Source organism: Sciurus vulgaris (assembly GCF_902686455.1).
Source record: "Sciurus vulgaris genome assembly, chromosome: 2".
NCBI lineage: Eukaryota > Metazoa > Chordata > Mammalia > Rodentia > Sciuridae > Sciurus > Sciurus vulgaris.
In genome coordinates, this window is record NC_136462.1 from 104,640,533 (window position 1) to 104,651,237 (window position 10,705).

Consider the following 10,705-nt stretch of genomic DNA (forward strand, 5'->3'; position numbering starts at 1 on the left):
TGACAAATATCAACTCAAAATGGATCAAAGACCAAGGAATTAGTCCAGAAACTATGCAACTCCTATAAGAAAACATAGGGTCAACACTCCAGCATATAGATACAGGAAATGACTTTCCCAATAGGATGCTTAAAGCTCAGGAAATAATGCCAAGAATTAATAAATAGGATGGCATCAAATTAAAAAGCTCTGTACAGCACAGGTAACACTTAGAAATGTGAAGAGAGAACCTACAGAATGGAAGAAATCTCTGCTAGCTACTCTTCTGTCAGAGGCTGAATATCTAGAATATACAAAGAACTCAAAACAATTTACACCAAAAAAAAAAAAAAAAAAATCAAATAACCCAATTAATAAAGGGGAAAATGAGGGGTTGGGGATATAGCTCAGTTGGTAGAGTGCTTGCTAACATGCACGCCCTGGGTTCAATCCCCAGCACTGCAAAAAAAAAAAAAAAAAAAAAAAAAAAGAAATGAGCAAATGAATTAAAAAGACACTTGTCAAAGAAGATATACAAATGGTCAATAACTATATGAAAAAATGTTAAACATGATTAGCAATTAGGGAAATGCAAATCAAAACTACAATGAGGCTGGGCATAGTGATGCATGCTTGTAATTCCAGTGACTCAGGAGGTTGAGATAGAAGGATCACAAGTTCAAGGCCAAACTCAGCAACTTAGCTAGGCTCTAAGCAACTTGGTGAGACCCTGTCTGAAAAGAAAAAAAATTTTTAAAAAGGGCTGGGGAATGTAGTTCAGTCATAAAGTGTTCCTGGGTTAAATCCCAGTGCCAAACCACCCTGCTCCCTGCAAAAAAAAAAAAAAAAACCCTACTACACTAAGATTTCATTTCACACTGGTCAGAATGGCAGGCATCAAGAATGCATATAATAAAAATATGAATAACAAATGCCGGAGAGGATGTGGAGAAAAAGAATTTTATAATCCCAGCAGGTGGGATTGTAAATTAGTACAGCCACTATGGAAATCAGTATGTAGGTTTCTCAAAAGACTAGGCATGGAACCACCTTATGACCCAGCTACACCTCGGTATTTATCCTGAAGAATTAAAGTCATAATACTGCAGTGATACATGCATACCCATGTTTATAGCAGCATGATTCACAACAGCTAAACTATAGAACCAGTCTAGGTGTCCTTCAATGGATTAATGAATAAGGAAAATGGGGTGTGTGTGTATATATACACACATACACACACACCATGAAGTTTTATTCAGTCATAAAGAAAAATGCAATTATATAATTTACAGAAAAATGGTTGGAACTAGAGATCATTATGTTAAGTGAAATAAGCAAAACCCACAAGGTTAGAGGTCCCATGTTTTCCCTCATATGTGGAAGCTAGGGAGGAGAAAGGAAAAGGTGAGGGTATGAAAATCAAAAGGAAATCAATAAAAGAAAGGGACCAATGGGTGCGAGGTTGGGAAGGAGAGGGGAACTGCCTGGGAGTAATATTGGCCATATTATACTGTTACATTGTGTACTGTGTGCATATACAAATATGTAACAACAAATGTTGAGTGTGGTGGTGCACACCTGTAATCCTAGCAGCTTAGGAGGCTGAGGAAGGAGGAATGCAAGTTCAAAGCCAGTCTCAGCAAATTAGGAAGAACCTAAAAAACTTAGCAAGACTCATCTCAAAATAAAAAAAATTAAAAGGGCTGAGGATGTGGTTCAGTGGTTAAGTGCCCCTGGGATCAATCCCCCCCAAAATCTCATCAGTGTGTAGAACTATAATGCACCAATAAAACAAAGGGAGTGGGGATTAGTTTCCTGCATCTAGGAAAAATGTATTTTAAAATTTCTTTGGGGAAAATGATTGCATAAAATGCCTTATAATAAAGGGAATCTATCCACTTCATGTTCTTCTAAAATTTGACAATAAAAACAAGTATTTGTTTAAAAAAAATAAATAACCTAATTTAATATTGGTGATTTTGAATTACTTATGATACATTTTGAGCACCACAGCAAACAGTTCTCTGAATTTAGACCTGCCAATTTGCAGATAAATACACCAAACTAAAAAATAATCTATTCCTGCCTGTTGGTCAAAATGTCAGCATGGCTTACACACAAAATAAAAAATAAAACTTGGCAATTTTGACACTGCTGAGTGAGCATACTCAATTTCAAAGCGTATTCAACTGACTGACTCTGCCCTTAAACTTGAAGAAAATTTTCACAAAACATAGAATTCTGGATGAGCTACAATTTTCATTCAGTTCTATCATCTAGTTTCTATTGTTTCTGTTCAAAATTCAGTCATACTTCTATTATTGCTTATTTGAAGTTAATGGCCTTTTTTGTCTGGCTGCTTTATTATTTTTATATATTCTGTTGTTTAACAGTGCAGGGAATTGAACCCAAGACCTCTTTGTGAGCTAGGCAAGTGCTCTACCACTGAACTATATTCCCCAGATTTTTTTAATTGTTATTTTATATTGTTGGGTTTCAAAATTTTGACAAGGCTGTTTAGATAGAGTTTTTATTATTTTGTATGTTTGAACCTGAGGCTTTATGTCTTGTATCATTTTTACAAAATTCTTGACCAGTATCTCTTCAAAAAATGCTTCTGCATCATGATCTTTCCCCTGTGCAACCAGGACTAAAATTATGTACCTGTTAGAATTGTCCACCATAGCCCATATTTAAGTTTTTATCTTTATATTTGATCCTTTTATCTCTCCATGCTTTATTCTAGATATTTTATACTAACCTTTCACAAAATATTCATCTTGCCTATGTAATAAAATCTATTAAAACTGTATTATTAAGGAATAACAAACTTAAGTGCACAGAACTTAAGAGTAAAGCTTGATGAATTTTGAACACGTTGCCATGAGTTTATCAGTCAAGCTCTGCTTTGCATAACTCTCGGTCATGCTTTCAGTCTCAGCAGAATCCTCCAGGAGAAATGTAGCTACCAAAGCCAAGCTCACCAATTTGGTTTCCTTCCTCTCCCGGTTCTTATTTTTACATTTTCTCCAGACTTTCTTTTCTCTGAGGGAACATAAATCTGAATCACCTAGTCTGCAATGCCAGAAGTGGAAAACTCTTCTATTTAACTCCTAATGTCAGTGAATTAGACAAAGACATGAGGAAATATTTGTTTCATCTTCAGATGATATGATATCATAAGTGATAGCTAACAATGATTAGAGAATTAAGACTTCAAAAAGATAGTTTGAGATCAGTACAGCATATAGATTTTAGCAGTAATTTTAAGCCCCCACCTCTACCCCAAGACTAATAATTTCTTAGAGAATCTAGATTAAAATTGTAGAGCCAGAAAAATACAACATGGGTATATTTACTGAATATATATTTTAATGAGGCTCAAAATTCCTGAAGCTATCCATGGTTCCTATGATACACATAGAAGTCCTTTAAGATAAAGTAGAACAATGATCAAAGTAAATTTCCAATATTCAAATATGCAGAAACAGGATTAACATTAACTTGGCCATAAGTTCTGATCAACAGGTGACATGGTTGTCCCAAAAAGTAATTCAATCTTAGGCAGCATTAAGAAATCTATTCTATGAATCTGACCAAACTTTCCTATCTACATATATGAATATCACAGTGAATCTCATCTTTAGATATATCCATAAGGCACTAATTTAAAAAAAAAAAACTATAAATAAATAGAAGACCAGTAGAGTAGAGGAAGGGGAACAGGGGAAGGGAGGAAGGGAAGAAAAGGGATAGTACTGGGGAGTAATAGTCTATGCTTGTATAATTATGTCAAAGTGAACCCTAATATTATATATGAATAAAATGAACTAAGAAAAAAGAAATTGATACTAGAATTAAGTGAGCCTACTTTTTATAAAAGGTCATTTTAAAATTTATGCTTAACGAAAGAACAGAAGTGTTAGAGTTAGGAAAGAACAGAAGGGGCTGATATTTAGTAAATGTCATCAATCACTTCTATGAATACAAGTTATTTTCTCAAATGAATATTTTGGGATTTAAAGCAAAATCTCCAGGCAAAATATCAATTAAGTGCAATGATCTAAACAAAGAAATTTCACTTTCAGGTTCTAAGAATTACTTAAAAGTTTGACAATAAATAGAATTGGTAGAAACCAAGATACCTGTTTTCTCTTACTTGTTGTCTCATCTTTTCATCCTTTAGACTTTCATGTTTTAATTTTGCCAATTCCATAGCCAGTTTTTCTTCCTGTTCAAGCTGGAGTTCCCTCAATCTCTTGTTTTCTTCTGCCTGAATAAAAAAAGACAACTTCAGTTATTTATCCTTATTTCTTCACCAAGGTTGAGTCTGTTTATTTTACAATGGAAAAGTAAATGCCTTAAGAGCAAGAGTCAACTATTTATGTTTTATTTTAAAGCATAAAATATTTAAATAAGTCCTTTCTCAAATATTTTATCATGGAAAAATTTGGGAGAATATTTTTTAAAATGCCCATGGCTACTCATCACTCATTTTTTCAAACATTAACATTCCACTCTATTTTCCTTGTTCTTTTGTGCTATAGTATTTTACAACAAATCCTAGACATAATGTCATTTATCATGTAAATAATTCAATATGGATTTCTACCTGATAAGAATTTCTTTTTATATAACAACCATGCCATTAAACTGTCTGATACCTGTACACATTCAAGTTTCCACACCTATCTTATGTTTTTTCTTCCAGTTGTTTGTTCAAATCAAAATCCAAACACGGTCCATACCCTACATGTAGTTACCTCTTAAGTTTCTTTTATATTCTATAATGGTTACCGCTCCCTCATGCATGCAATGTTTTTCCAAGCCATTGCTTTGTTGTAGAAATCAGGGCAGACAGCTTAAAGAATATCCCACATTCTGCATTTGACTGATTGTCAAAAGTATGTCACTTGTTTCTGTTTTATATTTCCTACAAAATGACAGATCTACAAATACAGATCTATATTTAAGAAAAATACACTTGAAAAAAATGTTCAACATCATCAGCCGTCAGGAAAGGCAAATTAAAATTACACTGGGATATTGCTACATCCCTATTAGAATGACTAAAATAAAAAATAGTGGCAACACTAAATGGGGAAAAACTGCATACTTATAATATTGTTGGGTGGGAATGTAAAGTAGTACAGCCACTCTGGAAATCAGTCTGGTAGTTTATTTTAAAGCTGACATGCAATTACCACACAAATCAACAGCTACACTCTAAGCATTCATCCCCAAACATGTTTATTTATGTACCCAAACATTTACAGATTTATTTATAATAGCCACTGCTAGAAATACACAAGACTGCCAGGCACAGTGGTACACACCTGGAATCCCAGTGGCTCAGGAGGCTGAGGCAGGAGGACTGTGAATTCAAGTCAGCCTAAGCAATTCAGTGAGATCCTGTCTCTAAGTAAAATACAAAAATAGGGCTGGGAATGTGGCTCAGTGGTCAAGTACCCTGAGTTCAATCCCCAGTACTCTCCCCCGCAAAAAAAAAGGAAAGAAAAGAAATATACTAGATAAACTTCATCAGGTGAATGATCAAGTAATTTGAGATATATCGACACTTAAGAATACTACTCAGCAATAAAAAATATAAATGACAACTTAGATCAATCTGTAGGAATTATGCTGAGTGGGGGAAAAAGTCAATCCCCAAAAGGTAAAATACTGACTGATGCTACCAATGTAACATTCTTGGAACATATTCTTTTTTAAAAATTGAGATATAATTTACATAGAATAAAATTCACCTTTCACAATCCACAACTCAGTAGTTTTTGTATACTTACAATATTGTGCAACCATTACCATTATCTCTTTAAAAAGATAGACTTTATTTCTTAGGAATTTGGGTTCATAGAAACATACAAAGAGTTCCCGTATGTTTTCAACTCTCTTGGGTACATGCTTAGAAGAAGAACTGCTGAATTAGTGTGTTTAACTTTTTAAATACATTTATGTAAATTTTTGAAATGAAAAAATTACAGAGATGGAGAAAAAAATAATGGTTGCCAGGCATAGGAAGGGTTGAAAGGAATAGGTGTTACAACAACAGAGTGGCAGGCATGAGATCTGTGTGGAGCTAGAACAGTTTTATATTTTGAGATGGTAGTTGAGCAAATCTATGCATGAGAAAAAAATAACATCTAAGTATACACATATATTGTGCCAATGTCATTTTTCAGAGTTTGATATTATACTACAATTATGTAAGACTTGATCACTGGGGGGGAAGAGCCAAGAGCACAACAGACCTCTAACCATACCATCTTTGCAAATTCCTGAGAATCTATAATTATTTCAACATAAAAAATTAAAGAAAGGAACAAAAATGACCAGATGTGGGGGAAACAATGGAGTGCAGACTATAGCATATTAACCTATTAAAAGTGAAACACATAACTACACCAAAGGAGAACAGGAGTGGACGTAAACTTTTGGAAAACATTGTTTGACTAGATATAAAGACAAAAAGAACTATACCAGTCTGTACTACAGATGTAAATTTGTTTCTCATAGGGGTGCAGGTAAGCTATTTGTAAAGAGCTTTACTTATACAGTAGGGTTGAAAGGATAAAGGAAAGCTGTATAGATAACAATAGCCAACCTTCTTTGTTTTGGAAAAGGCAATTACAAGGAAAGGAGAAGACTAAAATGCAAATTACACTGCCAAGCTGACAAGGCAATGGTTTCATTCCAGTTGCTTCTGAAGGCCTGAGAACCAGGAGGGCCTAAGTAGCTTCCTGCATAAAGATCTAAGAAGGGCCAGTGTTTCAGTATGAAGTCAAAGGCAGGAAAAAAAGCAGCAGTCAGACACGAGGGATTCTCTCCTATTTAGTGAAGAGTCAATCTTTTTGTACTCAATCTACCAATTTAAATGGTAATCTTACCCCAAAACACCCAGAATGTTAAATCAAATAACCTGAGCACCCCACAGCCCGGTCAAGTTGAAACAAAATTAACGACCAAAAGCCTGAAACATTTTATTCTGATAAAAAGCGAGGAAGATATCAAAGATTAAGGGTGTCTTGTCAAAAGAACACAGAAGCAATATAAAAAAGCATCCATTGGCCAAGGACAAGATAATTTGAGCATCAAAAAGAATACTAATATAAGTATATAAAGACCCATGAGTTCAGATATTTTTAAAAATAGTCAAAAACTAAAAACAAAATTTTTATAACAACATAGACACCACTTCTTTACTCTAAAATTAACTATTTATCTCCCTTTCCAGTAAGAATAGCCTAGCTGATGAAGAAAAGTTCATTACAGAGGAATTTTCACTAATTAAATGTGAAAGGAATAACAGAAAAATCAAGTGTACTGCAACCCCTAATGAAAGAAAAAAACTTTGTGAAACTATCTATGAAAGTTTGATGGGAACTTTTATAATGAAGGAAGGAGGCTATCTCACTGAATCCAATGATTAGCACTGATATTGCTAAAAGTGGGATGACCAGACCTAATGTGCCTTATGATGTGACACAATGCTTGTATCACCTGGCATTCTTGCTAAGAGACCTGGATCTCAGACTAAATATCTTTAGGACTAACTTCCATTTAGAGGAAATATTAGAGGTAGAGACACAAATGAAAGGAAACATGAGGAAGCAAACAGATACAGAATGTGGGATACTCTATAAAACAAATGCCCTAGTTAATTTTAACAAGTTAAAAACATGAAGCTAGGTCTGGGGTTGTAGTTCAGTATTAGAGCACTTGCTGAGCATGTATGAGGCAATGGGTTCGATCCTCGGCACCACATAAAAATAAACAAATAAAATAAAGCTATTGTGTCCATCAACAATTAAAATACATTTTTAAAAAACAAAGTTAAAAATACAAAGGATGAAAGAAGGGCTGTTTCCTCTTAATCTGAGGGATTATTTAGACACAGCAACCAAATATGCTGTATGAACTGAATTGGGTCCTGATTAAAACAAACAATTGAAAAAGTCAATTTTTGACACAATCACGAAAATTTGTTTAAGGAATGGGTAAGATGATGTCATTAGGGTATTCCATGAAAGAAACTATCCATATTTGTTTGATGCATACTAAAATAGCAGAAAGACAGTATACTATCTGGGATTTTCCTGAAAAATAAGAAAAATGACAAAAAAATTGAATAGAATCTGCCTGCTCAGAGTTTAAAAAAAAAAATCATGTTTAAGTTTTTGGAATTTGGAACACAGAGGAATGGATACCACTTTTAAAACTTGGTTTTATTATTCCCTGCAATATCCTAGAAAATGGGGAACATACAGCCAGCACTCAAAAAAATAGTATCATATTTCCTTTACATTTATGAGAACTCATTTCTCTCATGTATCTCACTTCTTATCAGTTTCTCTTTTTCTACCAATTTGTTCCTTTAAAATATTTAGAAATATCATTGAAAAAATCTCCATATTTTAGGAGTTTCATACACATATGTGGTACCTGAATTTTTCCAGGTACTATTTAAAAAATGAAAAATAGGAGTTAATTTGTAACTAATACATAAGTGTTCATTTTCTACCACTTGATAATGAACATGTTTAATTTCAGTAAATAAATATAAGACATCCTTATATTATTGTCCTTAGAAATATACAGAAAGTAACACAATTACACTTACATGAACTGTGGAAGTTAATAATTATGGATTTCATATTTATGTTAAAAAAATCTGGGAACTTTTTGCCAAGAACTATTCTAAAGGTTGTGCATGTATTTACTTATTATTAAAAATTTCTAAGTAGGAGGTACCATTATTATTCCCCAAGTTACAGATGAAGATAAAAAGTAAAAGCAATTCACCTGAGGTTCTGCAGCTATGATATAGTGTTAGGATTTTAAAAGACAGTCTAGTTCCAGAAAGTTGGCTCTTTATAACGATTCTGGATGACTTACAATACGGCATCCCTTACCTGATACTTGTCTCTCTAGTCAACTCCAGTATTAGCCTTTGGTTTTTATGATTTCCAAGGTGAAACTGAAGGGGAAAAAGAATGTAACTATCGACAGTAAAACTTACTTTTTGGATGGCTTCTTCCATATCCAATTCGAACTGTTCCTTCTGTAATAATCTGAGGAATCTCTTGCACTCAATACTGTCATCATTTTTATTCTTTTCCAGTTGGCTACTGATTTGACTCTGCATCTCTTTTAGTGCTTTGATATCCAAATTTTTCTGAAAGTTTTCATCTACTAATTTCTGGTGCCTTTCACTAAAATTCAAAGTTCTCTGTTTGGAAGTCTATAATGGATAAAATGGGCATAGTGAAATGTTCCAAAGTCCAATTTTTAAAATATATTGAGGTAATATAACAAAATAAGTAATAATAATGAAGAAGAGTCTTTGGTTTCCTTCCTAAATTCAGAGTATACCTAATAAAAGAGTAAATGTGATAGCTTAACACATTAATCAATTAAATAACTACTAATATTATTCCCTGTTTTATAGATAAGGCATTAAAAGTAAAAGTAATTAAACCCAAGGTTCCGCAGCTTCTAAGCACCAATACTAGGCTTCGAAGATAGGCCGTGGAACTGTAGAGACCTAGCTGTTCCCTGTAGAGACCACGACCCAGGGAATTCCTCCTCTCATTCCACCCACTACCACACTACAGGGCCACAAAGTACTATTCAGAAGCTGGTCAGATTTTTCTAATACAAACTAATAGGTAAACCGCTGCTACTGGGCTGTTCGCTCTCTCCCAGACTTATATTTCCACTCATTTGTTCAGAGGTTCTGTAAGGCAGATTTTAAAATAGATGTAATACTGTGCGGGGGGAAATGCAGTGAATGGAAATCACTGTGCAAACGCCCCTGAAAAACAAAGTCTCCCACTGAATTCTCAGATTAGGCACTTCGAATCCTCTGACAGAGGCAGACGAGCTCTAAACCATAAAGAGGCAGTTTTGAGTCCCACGACTGGCTCACCATCTTGGCTGGCAAAATCTCCCTCTCCGGCTCCCACAGCCAACACCTCCCTGCAAATGCAGGCGCCGCTGGGTAGAAAAGACCCTGGTCTGACCGCGCGCTCCGGAGTGGACGCGGTGTCCGGGCAACGGCTGCCGCCCGCTCGCCCCGCCCGCCCCGCCCGCGCAGGACGCGGCTTCCCATTGGGCACGGAAAGGTCCAATCAACATTGAGTTTCTTCGCAGGCCGGCAGAGGGGGCCTTCTAATAGGTCTGAACTCGACAGGCGCGAAGTTCAGATCAGCGCAGGTCCCGAGGTAAGCCTTTTGCAGACCGCTAGGGAGCTCAAGATTTCCCTCCTGCGGCTGTACTCTGGTTTAGAAGCCATGCTGAGACCTGTGTCAACTACGTGCAAGAAAAACACAAACTATCGTTTAGTATATTGGCCCTATTCAGCCGGAACTGTGATTGGTTTCATCCTTAGCAGTGGGAGTCCTGGTCACCGGCTGCTGTGCTGGGTTACTGTGATGCATTGTGGGTGGTTTGTGCTTCCAGGAACCTTCACCTCCCACTTCACAGAGGCCGTTAATAAGCTTTGGGGTTAAAATATGTGAAGCCATATGGGTCTTATTTTGCCACATGGTCCAGGTACAAATGAGAGAACAGAACAGATGATGGCCCGATGTTGGTCTGAATTTTCACTGTCAGGTTAGACACTAACGTCCATTTTAAATGGAAGAATTTTAAGAAAAAAAGTGATCAGAGAAATTAGTTAAATATACTGATTTTAAAGGTGATA

General features: G+C 35.3%; 1 protein-coding gene across 5 annotated transcripts in view; it reads right to left on the reverse strand.

Moving 5' to 3' along the window:
- The window catches only part of MNS1 (meiosis specific nuclear structural 1), a 66,951-nt gene extending 56,888 nt beyond the window's left edge, over positions 1–10,063 (reverse strand). For all 5 annotated transcript variants that reach the window (XM_079129947.1, XM_079129944.1, XM_079129946.1 and 2 more), the window contains exons 1-3: positions 9,929–10,063; positions 9,020–9,241; positions 4,128–4,255 (exon numbers count right to left, since the gene is read on the reverse strand). In XM_079129947.1, coding sequence (XP_078986073.1) covers positions 4,128–4,255; positions 9,020–9,241; positions 9,929–9,931 — 353 coding nt within the window. In that variant the 5' untranslated portion in view covers positions 9,932–10,063. The remainder of the gene's footprint in view (positions 1–4,127; positions 4,256–9,019; positions 9,242–9,928) is intronic.
- Positions 10,064–10,705: the final 642 nt, after the last annotated feature.